We start from the raw sequence: 24668 nt of genomic DNA, 5'->3' as shown, positions 1-24668 counted from the left end.
ACTTTCACAGGTAAAACAGGTCGGGAAAACACGAGTGGGTTGCCTGGAACGCTACAAAGTCGTAAGTTGTGACTTGAAGCTGTAATTTACGGTTTCAAAAGCCTGCCTGGAACGCAGCATTAGCCAAAACGACCGGATTGCTTACTTCTGCTTTAACAGCAATAAAGAGCCCCAAAAAATATAGTTTTAAGAAAAGAGAGGTAATCTGGATCATCAGCTAAATTTTAAAAATAGGTAGGCTATTGGTCACAGTTGCAACCAGACCATCAACTCTTGCTTCAGAGTTTATAATTAAAATAGTAGGTATAGAGTAGGGGTGGGCGATATGACGATATTAGATCGTGAAGGATTAGAACATGTAGACGATCTGCCAAAGTGCAGAGATCGTCCTGATGCACCGACGCACCAGACGAAGCCTAAAATATACTAGTAATTATGGGCAGTGACGCGCTTTCTTACCCGCCTCCTTGTTTGTGTGTATAGCGGTAGCTTTTTACAGTCTATGAGCGGTAGCCGCATGGAGAACCATGAAAAAGTTGAATACTAACCAGAACTTTTTCTTCTTCTTTCCGGCAGACTCGATGCCTCTCCCTGGTTAACTACGAAAGTGCTGCAAAAAGGAAGCACTGCTGTTGTTCTGTAATCTTACAGCCACCCTGAGTGCCAACGATAATATACTGTAATACATCCATGGTGCCACTGCCAACCCACGGAGGTGTTTTGTTAACCACGCCCACTTCTAAATTGATCCTCCCATCAGAGGGCCTGTATTGTAGTTTTTACTACAATTTTTTTTTAAATTCTCAATTCTAAGGTAAATGATAGAAATCCTCTCAATTGTAACAGCTGTTTGTGTTTGTCTAAATGGACTGTGTCTGTTAAAAAAAAATTAATGAAATGAAAATAACTGAAACCCAGAGTGAGGGAATTTGTGACCTGTTTAAAAGATAAACCCAATCTAAGAAAAGTCATCTTTTGTCTTGCATTCCCATGTTTGTGCTATGTCACTGGATAAGGAGGACAAAAATATGTACATTGTAGATGTAATACGTGGAAGGTTAAAGCAGAAGTAAGTGATATATTTGTGTTAATATAGGCTAAGTCTTAAATAGTTCTATCTTCCGACAGCAATCACTTACATAGAGTGTTTGGCCTGAAACACGGGTCTGTCAGTCACTCTGCTCTGCTCTGAGTCGAAGAGAAAACATTCATCGTATCCTACAGTTTTTATCCAATGAGGAGAGAGAACGGCATGCAGGGCTGTGTGTGCAGCCAAGGAACGCCGTGAATGTGGCGACGTAGGGACGAGGACTGTTATGGTGCGTTCAAGGAAACTCGTTTTTTTCCGACCTGTGAAGTCGTACCAGTTCGATCTGGTACATAGACCTTCTTTTTACAGTCTATGACATAGACCAGTGGCTCCCAAACGGTGTGCCGAGGCACACTGGTGTGCCGTGAGGCAAGTCCAGGTGTGCTGTGGGATTTTGTGACAACCATACATTATTATTGCAATACGGTATACAACTACACAAAAAATAATTATTTTTAATTTACTATCAGTACTTTGTATGCGCTCATTTCATAATACAGAGGCAAACTCTATACCTAAAAACAATTCTTAAAAAACCTCAAAGAGAACCCCATATTTCGCACAATATGTTTCAATACTGATCAATCTGTAGGACCATGGACGGTGCAGCTTCCTTGCATTGACAGTTCTCTGTGATGACATTTTGCAAAGTTTCCTTTGCCTTATTGTGACCTGTCTGGTTTAAATGGTTGTATTGCTGCTTTGATGAAGCCTAATTTGATAAAGTTTCAAATTATTTTTTTTTTAATATTTTGTTAATAAATATGATTTCGTGAGTAATGTAACCTAGTTGTCTTTGTCACATTTTATTTGGCATTATTAAATAATTATGCACATTTACAGATATTTCACATGATATAAGTGATAACACGTGTTATGAAGGCTATTTTGAACAATAGGTGTGCCTTGAGATTTTTACTTGTCCTTTGGTGTGCCTTGGCCACAAAAAGTTTGGGAACCACTGGCATAGACTGTACAAAAAGACGTACTGGTACGATTTCACAGGTCGGAAAAACACGAGTGGGTTGCTTGGAACGCTACAAAGTCGTAAGTTGTGACTTGAAGCTGTAATTTATGATTTCAAAAGCCTGCCTGGAACGCAGCATTAGCGAAAACGACCGGATCACTCACTTCTGCTTTAAAGTTAGGGGGGAAAACTGTTAAGGGGATCAATGGGTTTTAGTTTAGGTACCAATTATGAATGTTTAAGTCAAGGCAAGTGGTGGAGGTTATGGTTTGGGGTGAGACAACCGGTGTGAGATTACAACAACAACTATGTGTAAGTGCAAATATTTTTTGATGGTCTGCACTCTGCACATAAATCCATAAAAAAGAAAACAGGTCATTATTTGATTCAATGTTCATTGTTTACACTTCTGCTGAATACTAGTTTTAATATAAATGTGGGGCCTACATAACATAATATAATATAGGCTAATATAATATAAACCAATATTAAAAAAGAACATGAACATTGAAATTGATGTTGAAAAAGTAAAGTCCAAAGACTGATCCAAATCAAACTTACAGTTGCATCCCTGTCAATGTTTAAGGTATTTTAGATGTATTATTATTTATTCTCAATGCAGAGCTGAGAAGAAGTGGTTAGCCTAGTGCAGATTTCATGAGGTGATAATAACAAGTTCACATTAAGTTTTCTGTTTCCTGTACAAAGAAGACGCCAGATGCTCTGATGCATTCACTTTAATGTTGACAGCATTAACAGTCTCCTCTGTGGGAGGAGCACATGTGCATAATATATGAAGGTATATATATACAGGACAGCACTGTACAGAGTCAGACTGCTGGACAAGCACCATTGGAAGAGGCACGATGGAGGCGGGGATTTTTTTTTTTTTAATAAGTGCAAGTGGTTTCCTGTGACTGTCGCCATCAGACAGGAAACGTCAGCTCATACTAATGAGTCCTGTATGTAAGCAGCTGTTGTTGTTTGTCCTAAAACAACAGTTTGCAAGAAAAAAGAAAAAAAAGGTGACGCAGTAAAACTGACAGCAGCAGGAAGCAGGGTCACATGGAGATCAGGTCCCAGGCTGGTACAGTTACTACAGGCTTCATCCTCCAACATCGAATAAATACAAATAAATATCAAGCACGTCTCCACAGACAAGAGTGAGAGCACAGAGAGAGAGACTGACTGTCGTTCATACTGTGACTGACACACGGCCGGGTCTCCTGTTTCACTGCTGGTTAACTAGAGCTAACTAGTTAACAAATTAATTAACACATGTAAATAATGTGGAACAGAATATTTACACCTGAACATGTGTGAGTGTGATACAGAGAAAGCTCACCGGTTAATCAACAGTTAATTTTGATAATGAATAATTGTTAAACCAAACAGATCAATGGTGAAAATCACTGATCGGTTATTTGCTGCAGCTTTAAAACTCATTTACCAAATAATAATAATAATAATAATAATAATAATAGAATAATAATTAATTTAGATGTAAACTCAGATAAACTCAGGTCAGACTGTTGTCATTCAGCTAAACAGGTCGGTTCACTCACTTTCCCATAATTTCACCTTCACAGTGACGTGAGAAACTGACCCAGGATCCTTCACTGACACAACTATAATAACAACTTTCTTTCTTTCTTTCTTTCTTTCTTTCTTTCTTTCTTTCTTTCTTTCTTTCTTTCTTTCTTTCTTTCTTTCTTTCTTTCTTTCTTTCTTTTTTCAGCTTAGTGCAACTACACATTTGTTGACATAATATGATGAGACTTCAGATGAATCGATCACAGCTCTGGTTTCTGCTGGGGGTCCGACCAGGGTGTTTGTCCACACCACAGACCTGGCAACCCCACGACTTCACCTGTAGCTCTCAGTGTCCACACAGTGTCTGCATCAGAAGTGTAAAACATACAAAAATAGACCAAACAAGAGACTTTAATAAAACTCTTTCAGCTTCAACATGACATAAAACCTGGCGTCCGTCCTCTGTCAGCTCTTTAAGTCGCTGGATGCCTCGGCTGTGCTCTCCTCTGTGGGCGGTGCGTTATTGCTATACTGGCTGTACTGGTCTGTGGTGGAGCCGGTGTACCCGCCCCCCATCACCGTGCTGTAGGAGGGTGGGGGGTCCTCCATCATGGCCCTGCCGGCGGCGTTGAGTCCGCTGTGACTGCTCGGCGGCGCCCGCGGCCTCTTTGTGTCGTTGTTGTGTGTATAAATATCTATGAGGTCTCTGTCAAAGACGGTCCGGTTGGGCGGAGCGCGCACCGCCGCCCGGCTCAGCTCCAGCTGCTGCTCCAGCGGCCGCAGCTGCAGCCTGCACGGACCCTTGTACGGCAGCAGCTCCTCGCCGTCCGACAGGCAGATGAGCGGGGGCAGGTTGATGAGCTCCTGCGGCAGGTAGGGGTAGGTGGGCTGCAGGCGACACAGACGCTGCTGCTGCATGAAGGGAGGCAGGCTGCTGCTCAGATGGCCGTGCATCACCTGAGGAAAGAAACACACACACACACACACACACACGGGTTGGAGCATTTGTGTAATTCGGAAAAACTGAATTTGATCTCTGTTTTCAGCCTTGTTGTAGTAGTAGCTCCCAGTGGCTCCGTTGATGTTTGTGAGCATGCGCGAGATTCGTTGTAAACCACTGTTTCATAGTGTGTGTTTTGGACGATTCAAAAGTGAACTCTATCTGCCGCCATTATATGAAAATCCGTTGCCAGCCGGACCCCCCCTGGAACTCCTAAAGCGTTTTGATGACTCTGAAAGTTCTCCAACCCCTTCCTTGGCATGACGGTGAGTAGAAAACTGGTGAACTGTCGATTTTGGGTGAAGTATCCCTTTAAGATTTAGGATTATTCAAAGAAAAATAAAACAAAAAAGAGAGCCGTCTGAAAACAGTATGGCTCTCCCCTGCCACTTGCTCCCGTTTGTGTCCTCATTTCCTGGGAGGTGGCTCATCAACTATTATAAACATTTAAACTGTCAAATTAAAACATAAACTTCCTCCCAACAGTCATTCCATCACTCAATAATAATCATTCAATTCAATAATATTAATGATACACTGCCTGTCCAAAAAAACACATTTATTCCTTGAAGATGACGGTTTCCATCTTTAATAATGCGTTGGACAGTTCTTAACCCAATTTTAGTCTCATCAATCTCCTTAGATGTTTTATTTGTTTGATGCCAATAATTTGACCCTTCTGAAACAGATTAACATCTTCTCCACGACCACAGGATGTGTCTTTTCCAACATGGCTGTTTAAGAGGCTCTTTTTAGCAGGTTAAATCCAAGTGGTGACTTTTCTTTTGGACAGGCAGTGTATGATATAATAACAAAATGTGCAAAAATGGCTCTAATACATGTTCTTTACTTCTCCAGGAAATAAAGATCAGATGTTTTTAACAACTGTGGAACTACTACTATAGGTAGTGAGTGTTCAGGAGCACAGCTGTATGTTCTCCTCTGGTCCAGCAGGGGGAGCCAGACCCTCACAGCACAGAACAGAAACACCACATCTGGACTGACCGTCAAATGATCCGGGGCTAAAAAGACTTGAAACACCCTGACAACGATCAGATCTTTACTGGTCAGGAAGTGACGGTTACTGGCTTCATGTTATGTAACAGTGGAAACACCAGATGTTTAGTCTGACCGCAATAAACCACCACCATGTTTGGTAACTGTGACGAATTTGGTTACTGTAACACCAGTCATGATGACTTGGTTGGGTTTCGTAAAAGATCAAAATGCAAGTTAAAATGAGAACTTCCTCAACGTTACACAATCGTTGTTGTTTTCATGATGAAGGGAAACAACATAAAAAATGCTACTTTCACATAAAGGAATCGAACACTGCTCTCCTGTGTCATATTCATCCACCCACCACAGCCTCCTCTTGATATTTCACGTCTGATTAATTCAAACCACACACACACACACACACACACACACTGTTACCGTCACAGACTTTCTTCTGAAACCTCTGCTCTGGGGATTTTTCACACTTCTTAGTAGAAATAAGCAGGTTTTCTTTAAGTGAGTTAACTCTCTTAAAAAAAAAGGGTGACTGACTCCTTTGACACTGTCAGATGAGTTTGTTTTTCTCTTCAGACACTGTGGTCACCTGATCACAGACGCATCAGTGGGTGATTGTGTGTTTTTAAAACTCACGTCAGAGGCTGTAGCTCAGTGTTTCACCCCCTGAACTCAGTGTCTCTTGTTTTACAGAGTGTAGCCTACATGACGCAGGCAAACACCCACTGCTGCTACTGTTCCCTTATGACGTCACGTTACATGTGATTATTTTTAATGTTTAAAGTGATACGCCAACATTTTTTTTTTTTCGTGTCTTGCCTCACTCCCGAGTCGATGACAAGCAGATAGACACCATCCTTTCGACTGTGCGTGCAGTAACAAGGGAGATAGAGCCGTATCGCCCGCAATTAGCTTAGCTCAAACGCTGGAAGTGCATAGGTAGTGTTAGCCTGCCTGCTACCCGAGCCAAAACCAGCAGTCAGAAAATTATTTCATTTTAGCTCTAAACTCTGTAAATATATCACTTTATCGACATTTCAAACATTTTTAGGCGAGAAAGTAGCCGTTTAGATCAGCAGTGTGTCGTTAATTTGTCTAAATACCAGCTGTTTACAATTTTGTCGGACGAATTCGGCGCTACTCAAGCTAGCCGTTGTGACCAACGCACTTCCGGTTACTTTCACAAAATAAAACACCCGTTGCCCTTTACATACAGAAGTGCTTTTACTTTGAAATAGGAAGCTAACCTACCCTCGCTGTAGCTAGCTTGAACCAAAATAAACCGTCTTTGCTTGAACCCTCCGTTTTGACCGATCTCGTCCCGTTACCGGCATTTGACCGCTCAAGATGCCTTAGCGGAGAGTTTTGTCAGCTCTGAGACGAAGATCGGTCTGTTTAGAGTTGCTGAAGAGTTTCTCGGAGGCAGACTAACACTACCGATACACTTCCAGCGTTTGAGCTAACCTAATTACGGGCGATATGGGCTCTCCCTCATTACTGCACGCACAGTCGAAAGGATGGTGTCTATCTACTTTCCATGGACTCGGGAGTGAGGCAAGTAAGAAAAAAAATGACGTATCCCTTTAAATACAAATTTCTGGTCTGTTTTATGACTTTTTTTGAATATTTTCAGAGCATTTCAAGTCATTGTATCGGTTGCTGTGATTGTAATACAACAATTTCTCTTATACATTTTAATGTTTGTATAACTCACCTCAGCATTTCTCTGTTGAGCCAACACACTGTCGGGCCACGCAGCGCCATCCTAAAGACAGAGAGAGAGAGAGAGAGAGAGATGATTAATCAGGATTCAGCTTTATGGAGAGTTTGTATGATGATAGACGACTTTTAGAAAAAATTTGTAATTTAATAATTAGTCACAATTATGAAAACCTGAAGAGTCACTGCTTTCTTAAAGGACGCTGATTTGGTCTGAACCACTGCAGTGAAGAGATAAATTCTCACTTGAGAGAAGCTGTGTGGTAAGGTTTTTTATTTCTCACTAACATGGAAAAATAACACTCAAGATTCACTGGATAGATGTATACAGTGTTAATACGAAGCTATTAACGGAGGTCAATTCCAGTTCCCCAGTAATCCGAGCCTCTCTCTCGCTGCAGCGTCACCTACCAGTTGTGTGGCCTGGTCTCTCTGGGCGTGGCCGAGCCTGCTGAGGAAGGCCAGGGCCGGCAGCCAGTAGTGGCTGAGCAGGCAGATGATCAGGACTACCATGAGGGTCATCACCAGGAGGATTATTATTATCTGAACAAACTCCAGTTCAGCTGCAGACACACAGAAAGAGAGAGAGAGAAAAACACACACGAGACGTTAGAGGAACATTAGTGTGCACATTTATAACCAGGTCTTCATCAATCACTCAGTATTTATCAATGCTGTTCGGCTTCAATTTTTGGTAACCCTTTAATTTACAGGCTGCTAATTATGATAGCATTATGATAATGTCAAGAAATATCCAAGAAATAACAATTAATTGCATAATAATTTCATGAAATAGCCTAGAAATAACGGTCAATTTCATAGTAATGTCAAGAAATATAGCCAAGAAACAATGATTTATTGTGTAGAAATAGCCAAGAAATAACGGTCAATTGCAAGAACTTGGTGGAGGAAAATTCTGGCCTTTCCCAAAAAAAATCAAAGTATGACATTACTCTGAAATTGACTGTTATTTCTTGACATTATCGGCTTGTAAATTAAAGGGTTACCCAATTATTTTAATGTCATAGATCCACCAGATGTTGAGGAGGGTTTGAGACGACTTCGGAGCATGATCGCCATTAGAAGATGATAAACTGAAGGGATGAACATGGTCAACAACGACACTCAGATTGTGACGTTCACACCATGATTGATCGATAATAAGATAAAAACCTTCCCCACACCAACAGCAGCAAGAGCCTGGACTGTTGATACAAGGCAGGTTGGTCCATGGATTCAAACCAGTGTCTGACACTAACAATAAACTCTCAGGTCCTTCACCAAACACACATAGACAACAACACAATACAACACACACAAACAACCTGGACAATATGTACATATCCTATACTGATATTTTATCTGTCTAGAGTTAATTCCTTCTTGTATATAGTGTCACCTCACAGCTGGACTCTACATATTGTTTACAAATACAATTATCAATAGTATATGTGAAGAAACAATCATTTTGTTGTATGGATGTACATTTTTTTGTTTCGAGAATATGTTTTCAATTCGTTTATATCCTATATTGACTGTGTTTTATATTCCTTTCACTGTTGTCTGCTGCTGCAACACTGCAAAAAATCTTTATCTGTTATTTGTTGATAAAAGAAACAAGCAGATTGCATATTTCTTTCATATAACTTCATTTATAATAGGGTAGTTTCTACTTTCTGTTTTGTTACTTCTTTCTTTTTTTAAGACCTTGTCTAGCTGCTGTATGTGTGATGTAATTTCTATTGTACAATGAGGTGACATGTCAAGACCGAAATAAACTAAACACTGTACAGTACATTTCCCCATTATGGGAAGGAATAAAGGATTGCCTCATCTCATTCTCATCTTATCTGAAGCTCCTCGTCTGGATCTACAGGAGTTCATAGGTCGTTGCGTGAATAAACGGCTGTTCAGTGACTGTGAAAACACAAAGATCCGTTTTACAGTATAGGCTACACAAAACGTTTCAGTCACATTTACAGAGAAGTGCATGAAAGAGGTCAGAGATCAGAGTGTGTTGACAGTGTGTGTGTGTGTGTGTGTGTGTAGCCAGCTAACACACACACAGAGAGAGCAGATTGCGTGTGAGGATTTCCACAGATCCATTATCCTACAGCACTTCAGTGTAACCTCTCCACAGCGACACACACACACACACACACACAGCTCATCTGGCCCATCCTTCAACCTGAACTACAACACAGGTTGCCTTTTTCAACCCTCTCATATACAAAAGCAGTGTACCTGCATTTGTCGCCATGGTTACTGCGATGACAGTCATGGCTTGGTTAGGTTTCGACCGGGGAAAAGATCAAGATGTATATGTTAAAATGAGTTCTTCCTCAACATCATCACACCATCGCTGTTTAAAAGAAGCAACATAAAATGCTTTAATACTTTCACTCAGGGAATCGAACACTGCTCCTCTGTGTCATATATTCATCCGCCCACCACAGCCTCCTCCTCCTGATGTTTCACATCTGATTAATTCAAACCACACAGACACACGGCTACTGTCAGACTGAGACTGGTGTGAAATCCACAGACTTTCTTCAAGTGAAGTCAAAGCTACAAAACGAAGCTCGACAAATACAAGAACAGAAACACGTCGCTGCAGGAAGGAGACGAAACAAATAGAGAAAACACACAACAGTGCAAAAACAAAAACACACGAATCCCCTTGAAACAAATGTAACAGAAAAGTACACAATAGAAAATGCTCCGAGCCTTTGAGCTTGAGCTTCGACCCGAGAGGCCAGAAGTAAAACTGGACCTTTGGAGGAAGGGGCTACTTAAAGGGATAGTTCAACATTTTGGCAAATTCAAAATCACCATAATCCCTATAGTCATAGCAGTAGGTTCATTCCCTTTAATTATCGGTGCATGTTATTTTGAGATCAGCGGGGAAGAGACGTGAGCTGCTCAGTGAACACAGTGGAGATGAACAGTACAGGTCCCCTGTCCCTCATCAAACTCATCAAATACACAATCCAACAACTCCAAAACGCTCTGGTGGACAAGTTGTGACCTGCACATTCACCACGCTATGAAATAATCATGTATAATTATGTAACATTACGACACATGAAGCAAATACTCAGAACTACTTTGAAATCACTCCGCCCAGCAGCCGTGTCTGGGATGTAGCTCCGGCTGCATTTACCTCGTCACAACTTGTCCACCAGAGCGTTTTGGAGTTGTTGGATTGTGTATTCGATGAGTTTGATGAGGGACAGGGGACCTGTACCGTTCACCTCCATTGTGTTTACTGAGCAGCTCAAGTCTCTGCCCCGCTGATCTCAAAACAACATGCACCGATAATTAAAGGGAATGAACCTACTGAATTTGCCAAAATGTTGAACTATCCCTTTAAAAAAAGGCCATAAAATGGTTTATTCAATACTTCAATTTTTGGTTGTGGTTTATATGTGCAATAAAACTGCAAAAGCATCAGCATTAGCTATACAGCTCCTCCCCTGGAGCACTTCTGTTGTGTTGTCGAGATATGCAGCGTTTATTTTGTGTTTTTTGTTGCATTTGTTTTAAAGGTTCATCTGCTATTCGTTGCATTTTGGCCTCCTGCAGCACTTCTTTTCATTTGCAGCACGTTTCTATTTTTGTATTTGTTTTGAATTTTCTTCTTTCATTTTTGAATCTGTATCAGAGCTGAATTTGCAGCTCACGTCTCCCAATGGACGTGTTTTTCCCTCGTCAGCCACCGTACAAATGGTGATATGATGAGGATATACAAAAAAACAGTTTGGACAAAATCTGGCTGTATACTGATAACGTGTTGTATCCTTCACACCTGAAAATAAGAATCTAAATATAAAAAAACATATTTTGCGTCCACGTCTAGTCTGCAGCCTTTATATTACGGCACAGACGGACTGTTTCCTCTACATGACAAATTCATGTCTGGTTTTATTTCAGCTGCAGCAGCAGAAGCAGCAGCACTGAGACATGTTTGACAGCCAGTGTGTGAACAAAGAGAGGAGACAAAGGCTCAGACACAGCGACTGGCAGGCCTTCACCTTTCACCTTTGACCTCGGGGAGGAGCAAGCTGGGGGTGCAGCCGGCTATAATGAGGAGTCTGGTGCATTGCTAATAAACCCAATGTGTGTGTGTGTGTGTGTGTGTGTGTGTGTGTGTGTGTGTGTGTGTGTGTGTGTGTGTGTGTGTGTGTGTGTGTGTGTGTGTGTTTCATTTAGTCATCTCATCATCCGTTCACAGACGACCCCCCATCTGAGCTCTGAAGACAAAGCAGTGAGTGAGTGAAGGTGAGTCAGCAACAAAACACAACATAACAAGAATTCACCTCTGGTTCTTTTGCTGCAGGTAGCTATACGGCAGCAGCGCCGGTCAAAACCTGTTCAGATACAGATACAGGACCCACCCAAGTCTGAGAGCAGGTGGACCCTGAATACTGATCACCGCACTCGCACCGAAAACTGGAAACATGAGGGCAGGAAACACACAGCGCTGCTCTGACTCTCTGCAGCTTCAGGACGACTGGGCCTGTGCTAAAGCCTGAAACCCACTAAATGATGTGGGTTTTTTTGGGAACACCGACCTCCTCCATACATCCACACTACACACTGAAACAATGAGGGGGCTGTTAAGATTTGGGATTCAGACTATAACGCTGATACCAGTGGTTCCTGGTGCTGCACTTGTTCTGGTTTTGTCCACTGATGACAGAGCTCCAGACTCCATTTTGCCCCTAAAATTTGAGTCATTGCAAGTAAAATTTCCATCTACTTGCACATGTGCAACCAGGAAATTTGCCTTTTCTTTTTTTTTTTGGGGGGGGGGGTGAAACATATTAGAGGCGACTCAAAAGGAGCCAGGCACACATGAATGAAAAGGAAATGTGAATATTTTCTTTCTTTCCCTAGAAAATGTTCTGCTTGTGCTCCTAAAATTTTAAGTTAGGGCGCCACTGTAGCCTACTTCTAGTAAAAAGTGTTAGTCTGGAGCCCTGAATGATGCATTCAGGGTGTAGTTACAGAGTAGACACAACCACCCTCCTACCAGCTTAAACTAAAAGGTGCAAATGTCTAAATGCACCCGACCGGTCCTCTGACATCACCGCCCTGTGACCAGACCATAACAAACAGACAGACAGTGCAGACCCACTTTGCACTTCTACATCTTCTGTCACTGGGTCCCAGTGAGATGCATGATGACGGCTGACTGATCCAGGTACTGTTCACCTGTCTCGCACTGAAAGTTTACACACACACACACACACACACACACACACACACACACACACACACACACACATCTGTCACAGGCCTCATCATCAGCTGACAAAGGTGCAGCATCACCATCACCATCCAGACAGCAGCAGCCGCCTGAAAACTTGACTTTACTTGTACATGTTTTAGTCTGTAACTCACATTTAAAACACATAGCCTAAATAAATAAATAAAATAAACCTGAAAACCTCCTGCAGCCTGAAAAAATGTCACCATGTGTGTGTGTGTGTTTGACTGGTCTCCAGACTGTCTTCTTTATGCTGCAGGGACTAGGCTGTCTGTCTGACAACAGTCTGCCTGCCAAGGGGGGAGGGAGGGAGGGGAGGGGGGGGGGGTATGGGGGAGGGTGGCCGGCCGCCTCATCAACTGGCCTGTACACACACACACACACATGCACACACACACACACACACACACACACACATGCACATGCACATACACAATCCAAGTCCCTGCCGCAGCACAGCGTCTCCAAACCGGCTGCACCATAAACCACTGAAGTCTGAAGTTGGAGCCCATGCATGAGCATCATCACCACCACCACCACCACCATCATCATCATCATCATCATCATCCATCCAGCCTTCATCACCACCACCACCAGTCTACCAGCCGTCTAGCCTGTACACCTCGGCCTGAAATGCATGCAGACTCAGTCAGACAGTTGTTGTAGGCTACTCACATATATCCATGCCCTGGTTCTGGGGTCTGGCGCAGCTCCAGGAGTAAAAACCATTGGCCCGGGCTGTGTTGCTGGATCTCCCCGGGACTAATGCGTGTTTAGCGGCGGTGTCGGTGTCCTCCTGGAGCACCGGGAAGCCGCCGGAGAGCCGAGCGGCGGAGGAGGAGGAGGAGGAGGAGGAGGAAGAAGAGGAAGGAGGAGGAGAAGGAGAAGGAGGAAGAGGACCGGTCCCAGAGCCTGTCAGCGCCCAGTCCGAGCACACAGCCTCGGCTACATCACGACCCCGGAGCTCCGTCTCCGTCTGGCTCATGGACCGTCCTCCAGCTCCAGCTCCAGCTCCATCGCACGTAGCAGCCGACTGTGTGTGTGTGTGTGTGTGTGTGTGTGTGTGTCAGTGTGTGTGTCCGCGGCCGTCACTGCCCCACGGCGCCGTCAGCTGAGCAGCAGATTGCTTGCTGGGTGTGTGTGTGTCTGTGTGAGAGTGTATGAGTGTGAGTGTGTGTTGTCGGAGAGAGTCGGACTTGGGAGACCGCCTCCTCCTCCTCCTCCTCCTCCTCCTCCTCCTCCCTGTGATCCGCGGGGGAGGAGGGGGCTGCTGGTGACAATGGAGGAGGAGGAGGAGGATGGTGGTGGTGGTGGTGGTGGTGGTGGGGGGGGGGGGACCTAGACCCAGACCCAGACAGACAGTCATCAGACACTGACTGAAGAGGCTTTTCCTCCATTGACCGTGGCCGCTGCTGCTGCTGCTGGCAGACACAGTCCCAGACACAAGGCTGAACAAGCAGCTGGTTACAACCAGTCCGGGACAGACCCCCACCACAGCAGCAGGGTGGGGTCTGGAGTGAGTCTGGTTAGGCTACTGAAAATTTAATTCATTCATTCATTTACATTCAAATTAATTTAGCTATTCCCAACAATGGACTTTTCTGTCTTTCTTTCTTAAACAATGCCTCTTCCTTCCAAACACAGACATAGGCCTAGACATTAGAATAAAGATTAATGACATATCATATAATTAGCTAGCCTATATAAGTTTCAATAAACCAGGTTTGGATGTGAATGTTTGAAACTGTCTGAATCGTGAAGAAACCTTCTTCATGAGAAGTTTAAATCAACAACAGTAGGTATTTCTAAACCACATTTTTACAAACTCTACTCTTCTATCTGTGGTTCTTCATGCTCTCCTTCAGTCTCTGGTCCTGGGAGCTTTATGGTTCTTCTTCTGTTTTGGTCCCGGTGCTGCATGCTCTCCTCTGGAGACAGACAGGGCTCTCGGATGACACCCCCTCCCCCTGCATATAACCTAGAATTACCCCCAGTAACTGCACTGGGGTTACTGGTGTAGTGTAGTTGCCCCGCAGTCCAGTCAGATCTTTATTCTACGCTCTCTTGTCCACAAATGTCTTGCTCTCGCTCACCCATGGCCCACTTCTCATCAGGTTGTCCTGCATGGTTCCCCAACACCTGACCTTGTTGACCTGGACGGCCGACCTGAATTCATGAGATAAGCAGGTAGGCTACACCATACCATACCATACCATACCATACCATACCATACCATACCATGCCATGATACCATACCATATTAGTCTTGCATCTCTTCAGAGAGGCGGAGAGCGGTGTCTGTTGTTACACTCTCTTTTATATACAGTCTATGGTTACACTTGGAATTTTTCTAGCCGAACCGGAAATCACAAAATTCACCAAAGTAAAAGTGTTCACCAACATAAAAATTATAAAATAGACATTAACTTGTAATACAATAGAAGCAAAATGTTAACTTAATGGCTCTGGGACTTTCTTGTAAATTATATTCCTTAAATTAAAGAGTTTCACCGCATTTGTACACCGTACAAGAAATGACAAATAAAAACCTTTGACCTTTGACCTTTGATTTTATTAGCTTAGAGCTTTTATTTTGACGGAAAGGTTTGTCTCTCTCGCCCTGGATCTGGTTCCTTACCAAAATAGCGAGTCAACGCCCCAGACTATACAATAATACTGGGCTAAATAACTCATAAAACTCAAGCCTGACATAGGCTACCTTTCATTTGAACCAATATAATGTAAAGGTTGCACTAAAGGTAAAGTGTGCTGAACTTAACAAAGGAAAGAGACTGGTGGTCAAAGCATAATTTCAATCAATCAATGGAAATTAATTATAATCATCATGGAAAGGCAAATTGCCTATAACAATATTATTATTCTAAACACTGTCGGCTATAGTCAGTAATTGAATTAATATAATAAGCCAATTATTTTTATATCAATCAATTCAAATTATTTTAATGAATTTCTTTAACGAATTACTTTAAATAAACATTTGAAATTAGATTTATTGATTTCTCTTTACCAAGTTGAAAACAGTTTTCTTTTACATTGTAAATATTGCACTAGTTTTCAACCTGCACCAGTAGGCGGCGGTAATGCGCTAATTAATGGTTTGTCAAGCGCCAGTAAACCCGGAAGAGGAAGAAGACGGAAGAAGAAGAGAGGCGGAGGAGGAGGAGGAAGAGGAAAGGAGGAAGAAGGTGGGTGAAGAAAAATTAGCCATCTTCGTGAGGTCGAAGTTGCAGCGTAGGAATAAAAATGTTAGATTTTTTCATTGTTCATTAATCACCGGTTTCTGTGTAACGTTGGTAACGTGACGTGACCGGATTGACGTGGTAACGTTAGCAACAGGGGGAAAAAAAAACACGTCGTAACGGATGTTGTTCACATTTTATCTGATAAAGCTCCGTCGCCTCAGCAACAGTAAAATAACTGTTAACGGTCTCCAGACTTTGTTAACCCCTTACAGTCTATTTAACCCTCAGGGCTCGTGTGAAGTTCACCACAACAACGTGTTAGTTACGTCTGCTTTGTTTTTTTCCGAGCAGCTCTCCCGCCCCCTGAACGCACCACACACAGTGCAGTACAGTGTGGCTATTTAAGGACGCTGTAAAAAAAAGAAGAAGAAAAAGTCCACCACCTGTTAATCAAGTTAATAATAAATAATTCATAGATTTTATCCATCTAATGATCATATTGTTAGAAGATTCAAAAAAGACATTGATGTGAAATCTACCCTCTGTTCTGGAAATACTGAAACAGTTACTCGTTTATTTTGGCACTGCCCTGTGGATCGACATTTGTAACTCTGTGCTATATATTATATTTGAAGAGTTTAGGTTGTTTTGGAGGGATGTGCTGTTTGGGTTCTTTGACTTTAACAAAAATAAGGAAAAATCCAACGAAACATTTATTATCAACCTCATCATACTGATGGAAAAGTTTCATATTCATAAATGTAAGTGTACGCTAAGAAAACCATCTTTTGTTGCTTGTTACAGTGAGCTCAGGCAGTAGCCTAACTTTACTTTGCTTCCATTAAATTTTCTGAAATCCAAAAGCGATTAAAACTGAACATCTACTGTAAACCCCCCCCCATGTAGAATATACTGTGTAGGCCTATATATAAAATGCATATCTGTTAATTTGTAGGCTTTTTATGTACTGCAGTGCCTTTAAAACATAGCTATAACTTAAAGTGCAGCTGCACAGAGCAGCAGCAACACCAAACGGTGACAGAACAACTACAAGGAGGACATCAAAGGAAAGGGGGAGTTGATCAGATCAATATGAGATATAGTTGAACAGCCTTTCTTATTCAATCAAGATGATCTGGTGGCTTCATTATCATTGTATAATAAAAAAAGAAATGAACAGGTTAAATACAGTAGGTGAACCATTTAATCACTCTCACTTAAATCTCAAATCTCACTTGGCTTGTTTTGTCCCAGCAGCAGGTCAATAAAGGTTTCAGTAAATCAATCTGAACTATCAATAAAGTTGACTGTTTTTAGGGATGCATAATAACTATCGGTATCATCCCGATATTGGCTGAAATATCTGGCCAAATACAATATATATACATTTATAATAAACAATATATAATAAAGTGCGATAATGACATTACTAGAGCCAATTATATTTCGCCAATATTGCCTTGATTTCACTAATTCTGAGTTGATTTGAAACAATAATAAATGTTGATTTTTGAAGAGTCATAACTGTTGCTGGTTTTGTCGTGATTACAGTAGAGATATCGCTGTTCAAGTCAGAGGCAGAGCTATAATAAATTCATCTTTACTCACTACATCTTAGCCTTTCTTAACTCTCAAGTGTGTGTATATAAACTATTAAAAATGGTGTTGGTTATCTAAAACAAATTGTATATTAGTGGCAAATAGAAAACACATTCACACTAGACAACTAAACAACACAGACATTGACAACACATAACAGTGCTATGGTTGGACAGGTGGAAAGTGTCTCTAGGGTCTGTTGTTGTGTAATTTCACTTCCTGTTTGCGCAGCTCCTAATGTCATTAAGGTCGAGGACAACAACATGAACTCAGCGAAGGGGTCAGCGGACTCAACAAAATCAAGTGTACAGTTGAATTAGCGCTGCAGAAAAAAGAAGCGACCATTGTAAACTTGGTAAAGGATTGTCATGTTTCTGCTGCAGTCGCTAACAAAGTGATCATTAAAAAGCTAACGATAGTTCACTTCTTTCTCTGTCTCTTTCCGTTCAGATGCCAAGACACTGCTCGGCTGGAGGCTGCAAATCTAGAGACAACCGTGAGACTCGTAAAGCTGGCGTCACCTTTCACAAGTGAGATTTCACACAGCATCAGACCACGGCATAAAACGGGTCATTCGTGACTTAAATGATCATTAACTACTTCATTAACTGAGAAATTTCACTGATTGTGAAACAGAAAAAAAACAGTGTCCATTCACTTTAGTACAATCGTGGTAAATGTAAAGTTCTGTCATACTCTGAACTTCAGTCACTGTGACTATAAACATGTTAATGAGGCTCAGACAGGCTCTAACACTGTGACTAGTAAATAATTCAATAGCATAACAACATGATTCACAATAAATAGAAAAGAATAGAAACTTTATTTGTCTGACACCAAAGGGTAACAGAAATGTGTCTTTAGACATTAAAGAAAGACCTAAACAAAAATACACAAGAAAAGGAAATGAAAAAAAAACACACACTTTAATAAGGATGCTCAAGGAAAAACTGAGCCCAAACACGTTTATTTCTTATATTATGGAATGTAAAATTGTTATTTCTGGATTCAGTTTCACAACAAAAAACTCACATTGTCTGTCTGGGAGCTGGTAACATGAACCTTTCCACATCCAGAGTTAACTACACACAAACCAGGCCGCCTCCGTCCACAGTCACACTGGGAACAGTCCACACACGAACAGCAGGTGGCGCAGTGGGGCCCATCCCCAACCAGGAAGTGGAATCAGGAGAAAACAGATCAGAGGAGACATAAACAAAAACTAAAATCTGTTGATCTTCATTATTTTATTTTCTTGATGGTTTTTGATTCATACATACCGTAATAACAGTTGTGTAACTTCCATCATGGCTCACATATTCATTCATTCATTCTCTCCAACTTGGAATGAAATGTGTTGTATAAATTAAGTGTTTGGGTGTAGTTTGGTATTAGTGTGATGATAAAATCATGTCGCTCGGATCAATAATGATCAGTTAAAGGGATAATTCACCCAAAATTAAAATTCCACTCATTATCTACTCACCCTCATGTTGACTAAGGGCTGGGAGAAGAGTCCTTCTCTGCCGGTTGGCAGAGCAGTGAACTGAGACACTGGGAGCTTCCGCTACAAACAAGCTTCAAATATAGACTTATTTAATTTTTTTCGGAACAATTTCTCATGTCGGGGCTTCAATACAAGAGGGACATTACAGACGAGCTGTGTGGAGGTATTTGTCAGAGAAGGCACAGAGGACTCTGAAACTTCTCCCAGCCCTTAGTCGACATGAGGGTGAGTAGATAATGAGTGAAATTTGAATTTTGAGTAATGTCGTGGTCAGGTTACCAAAGGTCGCCCCCCGGAGGAACCTGTGGATCACCAACTCCCATCGTCCAGACTCGTGGGACCCTCAGACGGACTTCGTCTACTTCTGCTCCAAACACTTCACACCAGAGAGCTTCGAGCTGACGAGCTGCAGGTCTGTGAACGCAGCAACACGTCACACGTCACTTTCTGAATCTCTGGTGCCAGAAATCAAACAAAAAGTGTTTTTGGGCCTTTTCACAGTGGCATCAGGAGATTGAAGGAAGATGCATTTCCCACAGTGTTTGATTCCACTTCAACAACCAAATCCAAGCGAGCGGGAACATCACAAAGACAGGACGGCCGACCTGTCAGGTAAACACTCACTCACTCATTCACTCTTCATTTTCTGCTCAGGTAGACACACATCTGTACATATCCTTTACTATTATTTTAATTATTATTAATTAGTTATTAGTTTTTAGGGCTGCAACTAACGATTATTCTCATTATCGATGAAGTAAATGATTAATCGATTAGTTGTTTGGTCAATAAAATGTAAAAAAAATGTTGAAAAATGTCAATCAGTGTTTCCCAAACCACAAGATGACGTCCTCAAATGTCTTGTTTTGTCCACAAACCAAAGAGATGCTCAGTTTATTGTCATAAAGGAATAAAGAAACTAGAAATATTCACATTTAAGAAGCTGAAATCATGAGATCTCTGTCATTACATCCAGATGTTCAGATGAACTCATATTTGCAACCAGGAATTAAAACTAATGTAAAAGCTGAACCTTTTTTTTTTTTTTTTTGCTTAATAAGAGCGTTATTGTTCATATAAATGTAACTCTCTGTAAACGAAGACTGACTGCTGGGTTTCATCAGATATTAACGAGCTGAGAAATCAAATTGAACATGTATCTAGTGTTGTAATTATTTGATCGTTTGTTCAGTAAGTAATCACAACACAAGATACTCTAGTGTTGTGATTACTTACTGAACAAACGATCGTGGCCGCGCCCACTCAGGAGACAGCGAGTGTGTAGCTGCTATTTCACTCCCAAACTGTTTCCAGTGTTTTCAGCAGCCTGTCAAAAGGGGGCGGGCCTCGTCACCGTGGAGGAGAAGCCTGTTTGGGGCTGCTTTATTTATGATTTATTTAACAATGACAGAAACATAAGTGGGAGCAGATCGCTGTAATGTTTCCAATAATGTTGCCATAGAAACAAAACTGGAGCAGTGAGAACCAGCAGAGAAACACACTAATCATTAGGTTTGATTGATTGATTAACTCCATTATAAGGTTATTATAGTTAAAAAAAAATTCATTAGCTTTTATTTTTATTTAGTTTTTCAGTTTGATTTTTTTTAATTCAGTTTAGTTTTAGTTAGTTCAACTGTTGATTAAGCAGTTTTAGTTTAGTTTTTATTTTAGAGGAACTTACTAGTTTTTATTTAGTCTTAGTTTTTAGGCATTAGGAGAAAACCTCTGTGAGACCTCTGAAGATGAACTTCCAGATTTGTGTGATTTTTCCCTTTCAGTTGCATCCCATAAATATCCCCCCTTGTTACATTCACTCTTATCTGTCTGGAAGTCGTTCCCATATTGAGCTGTGGCGTTTTCTTCCTGCAACTTTAACCATCTCTAAGAAAACTAAAACTAAGCTGATGTTATCTGACATTCAGTTTAGTTTTAGTTAGTTTTGCATTGTTCATTGTAGTTTTTATTTAGCTCTTATTTTTTGAAATAAAAAAGTATTTTACCAAATTATTTTTTCACTGCTAGTTTTAGTTTTAGTTAACTATAATAACCACGGACTGACGGCGTTGGTACCACAACACACAGACGACAGCACATCGTGTGCGTCGTGTCGGCTTCAGACTCTGTTGTTGGACCATCTGTGTGTGTGGAAGGAAAAACGAGTGGAACTGAGCGTTTGTCACGTTTCCTGCAGGAAGAGACTCCGCACAGGCGACCAGAAGCCGACTGAGCAGGAAGCAGATCAGGATCAGACCTCAGAGGAGCCCACAGGCAGGGATGGACAGAGTACTCGACCCCAGCACTTGAGTAAGAGTACAAATACTACTGGTCAAAATGTACTCCGTTACAAGTAAAAGTAGCTCAGTCGACATGTTACTCGAGTAAGAGTAAAAAAAGTACTTGCTTTTTAAAGGTACTTAACCGTGCCGATGATATCTGCTTTAAGTATCCAAAAGTACATGCTTTTAAATTTACTTTAAGTAGAAGTAAGAGTAAGAGTACATTTCTTATTTTTCACGTCAATGAATTACTATAATTTGAAGGACCTTTTAACTCTTGTTTCTGAGAATGAACTCTTTGAAACCACCTGCACTGATGTGCTGCTTTTAGGGATTAGAGTTTCCTTCTTTGACAAACACAACTTGTGTCCAGTAGGATTTTAGAAAAACAAAGAGCAGACCTGAAAGTAACGAGTACTCCTCAGCCTTCCTAGAAATTAACTCGAGTAAAAGTAAAAATATTTGTCTTGGAAATGTATTCAAGTAAGAGTAATAAGTACCAAAGAAATCTAATACTCAAGTAAAGTACAAATCCTCTGGATATGTACTTAAGTACAGTACTCAAGTAAATTTACTCCGTTACTGTCCACCACTGCCCACAGGTCAGAGGTCAGCGCCGGCGTCAGAGGAGGAGACTCATGAAAACAAACCGCCGTCGTCCCACCAGGAGCCGTCTGAGCCGGAGCCGCCGGAGCCGCCAGAACCGGCCGCTTCGCCGCCGCCAGAGGCCCCTCCCCTCTCCCCGTCGCGGTACATGAGGCGTCTGCCGCCTCCTCCGGGCTTCTACCTGTCGAAGGAGCACAGCTACGCTCAGCTCTGCCCGCTGCTGTGGCGGAGGCGCTACGACCAGGCCATCGACTGCCTGGAGAAGGCGCTACGACAGCTGCACGCCGCGCGGCGGAGGGAGAACCGGCTGCGCAACACCGTGCTGAGGCTGCGCGACAAGCGGCTGAAGCACACGCTGCTCGTGTCGCAGGACGGCTGCAAGAGCAAAGGAGGCTGGACGACGACGAGCGGCGGCGGCGGCGGGGAGAGGAGACGGGGGAGAGGAGGCTCCAACCAGGAGGAGAGCGAGAGCGACGCTAAATGTGAGGACGCGGCGGTGGCGGCCACTAGGGCTGGGACGATATGCTTTTCTTCCGATTTGATTCTTCTACGATTTTTTGGATGCCGATTCGATTTAAATTGCGATTTGATTTGATTTAATTATTTAGCACAAGTTAAACAGTGCAAGGAGGGAACGAAGCCTGGAAAGCTTGTACGAAGTTCCACTCCCATCATCTAAGAATTACATGAAACTCAAGATAAACAATAAGAAGTACAACATAGAAAAATTCAAGATAAGCAATAAAATGTACAGTGCAGCATAGAAAAACTATAAAACATAAACAACAAAAGAAAGGAAGATGGATTCTACAATATTGCCAATTTTCTCGATTTTTAGTCTGCATTTTTAACACCAGTGAAACAGTTGAATGATTATGATTATGATGTCTACAGACTATTCCAGGAACCATATTTCCCCAAGTTAGTTTTTAAGATTTATTCAGCAGCAATATATATGTTTACTCTCTTTTCAAAAGCCTGGACTGCATAAAAGAGTATAGAAAAAACAGGCTTCTGAAACCTTTCTGACAGAATGAACTTAAACCCTTTTCAAAAACCTGGACTCTCTGTATGTAAAAAAGGCTAAGAAATGCACATTGCACAATATTGAAAAAAAAATCTAAAAAAATAAAAGATTTTTGAAAAAAGAAATTGATTTTAAAAAAAAGTCAACAAAAATATCGCAATACTTATGTGAACCAATTTTTTTCTCCCACCCCTAGCGGCGATGCTGTTCGAGGACAGGTGCGTGGACAACATGGAGCTGGGCTGGTCCGAGGAGGAGAAGGGATACTGCTTCTACTGCGGGAGGGGGCAGGTCCCGACGGGGCCGGTCGCACGCAGACCGACGGCAAAGACGGACGACGACGACGGCCGCCGCACGGAGCGGGAGCACACGGAGAGGAGTCACCGAGCGGCGAGGACCAAAGACCCACAGAGAGTCCGTCTGGAAAAAGACGTCGTAGAGGACAGCGACTCAGACGCGGCGCAGCCCCACGTCCTGCTCCAGACGCCGCATCTCCATCACGTGATCCCCGCCACTGCTGCAGCGTCTCTGTGTGACAGTTTACAGGTGTCGGACTCGTGCGAGGGTGAGGGCGAAGGGTCGGACGCCGCGGCTCAGGAGCATCATCACCTGGACCAGCAGCCGCAGCTGTTCTGGATCCAGGACGGCGCCGCAGAGGGACAGGTCATTCTGGTGCCCGTCCCCGCTGAGGGGGTCGCCGACGAAGCTCAGACTGTCTTGGTATCGGAGCTCGATCTCAGAAGAGACCTGAGGGAGCTCGACGACGACGAGCAGCAGCAGCAGCAGCAGCCTGCGGTGAACAGAGAGGACGTGAGGGAGAAACTGAAAGAACACCTGGAGGGTTTCCACCTGCAGCTCAGCACCGAGTACATTTAAAGATCCCATATTATACTCTTTTTACTCAATTTCACTCAGCTGTCAGACGTCCAACTAAACTGTATTCGAAATGTATTGCCCCAAACTGATCCGTGGTCCTGAATGTCGGCTGTCTAAAAGTCGCTCAAATGAGCTCTACTGAGAACAAGCTGTTTCTGTGCCTGCACCTTTAAGTAACACGGTCACTGTACACGGCAAAGATTATTACCACTTTATGACTTAAAATTGGTCGGTATTTCATCAACTTAGCTCAGGAGTTTCTTGCTGTGCACTGCAGCCATAGAAATAGACGTGGTAGGCGTTTTATCGCGCTGAGGGGCCGGCCTCACTCCCGTCGTGACATCACCACAGGAGCTGAGTCTGAACAGCCTGTATGAGCACCGGTTTACCAGTCGGTGGGCTGCAGAGTCGATGCAGGACCCGTTTGCTTTCCTCATTATAGGAGTTGGTAGGCTCAGGGAGGATGAGCACAGAGAGAGACGCCACCTCCAGAGTCCACGTTGTTGTTGTGGAGCCACGGAGTCGAACGCGCTGCTTAGTCACTGGGTAATAAGTGCATGCAGAGCCACAAAGCAGCAGTGAACAGCCATGTGTCCGTCTGACTCACACACACACACACACACCGTCCGGCTGCTCCAGATACTCGCCACATGTGGATCAATCCGCCGCTGAAAATAGTTCCCATCAAATCCTCAGTTTCCTTCGATAAATCCGCTGTGGGCCATCGGCTGTTTGAGGGAATAAATTGTACGTGTTTTTTTTTTAAGGTTTGTGCGTCTTCAGTCGGTGTCGGTGTCTGAACGTCTGGAGGAGCAGGGTCGTCACAGGAAAAGTAACAATAACTTGTAGTTGTTGAACCATCAATAAGAAGACAAAATTTGATATTTATTCATGTATTTATGGTGTTTATGTGAAGTTATTTTTAAATCTTTTTGTATTTATTGATCCAATTATTAATTCTTTTCACAGTTTCCTT

At 42.5% G+C, this 24668-nt stretch overlaps 2 protein-coding genes across 2 annotated transcripts; one reads left to right on the top strand and one right to left on the bottom strand.

Moving 5' to 3' along the window:
* Positions 1-4055: 4055 nt before the first annotated feature.
* On the bottom strand, positions 4056-14721 carry LOC146978406 (protein TMEPAI-like). Its single transcript, XM_085790218.1, has 5 exons — positions 14689-14721; positions 13271-13391; positions 7735-7886; positions 7319-7369; positions 4056-4547 (listed from the first exon to the last, which is right to left on the bottom strand). The coding sequence occupies exons 1-5, from the start codon at positions 14719-14721 to the stop codon at positions 4056-4058; spliced, it is 849 nt and encodes a 282-aa protein (XP_085646344.1).
* Positions 14722-15663: 942 nt separating this feature from the next.
* Positions 15664-24454, top strand: LOC146978405 (uncharacterized). The gene is made up of 7 exons (XM_085791090.1): positions 15664-15801; positions 17848-17927; positions 19179-19316; positions 19406-19516; positions 21099-21211; positions 21786-22271; positions 23013-24454. The coding sequence occupies exons 1-7, from the start codon at positions 15709-15711 to the stop codon at positions 23690-23692; spliced, it is 1701 nt and encodes a 566-aa protein (XP_085647216.1). The 5' UTR covers positions 15664-15708; the 3' UTR covers positions 23693-24454.
* Positions 24455-24668: the final 214 nt, after the last annotated feature.

Source organism: Trachurus japonicus, chromosome 11 (genome assembly GCF_045865225.1).
Source record: "Trachurus japonicus isolate A0001 chromosome 11, Traja_1.0".
Lineage (NCBI taxonomy): Eukaryota > Metazoa > Chordata > Actinopteri > Carangiformes > Carangidae > Trachurus > Trachurus japonicus.
Note: the sequence above shows the minus strand (reverse complement) of the source record. Positions and strands in the feature narration are given on the sequence as shown.

Bases quoted from the DNA above. Each gene is read 5' to 3' on its own strand.
- LOC146978405 (XM_085791090.1), top strand. From the start codon at position 15,709: ATGGTTTGTCAAGCGCCAGTAAACCCGGAAGAGGAAGAAGACGGAAGA. The intron at 19,517-21,098 runs GTAAACACTCAC...CGTTTCCTGCAG, and splicing joins CAGGACGGCCGACCTGTCAG to GAAGAGACTCCGCACAGGCG. The intron at 21,212-21,785 runs GTAAGAGTACAA...CACTGCCCACAG, and splicing joins TACTCGACCCCAGCACTTGA to GTCAGAGGTCAGCGCCGGCG.
- LOC146978406 (XM_085790218.1), bottom strand. From the start codon at position 14,721: ATGCAGGACAACCTGATGAGAAGTGGGCCATGG. The intron at 13,392-14,688 runs GTGAGCGAGAGC...CCGGTGCTCCAG, and splicing joins TGATGAGAAGTGGGCCATGG to GAGGACACCGACACCGCCGC. The intron at 4,548-7,318 runs GTGAGTTATACA...TTCTTTCCTCAG, and splicing joins CTCAACAGAGAAATGCTGAG to GTGATGCACGGCCATCTGAG.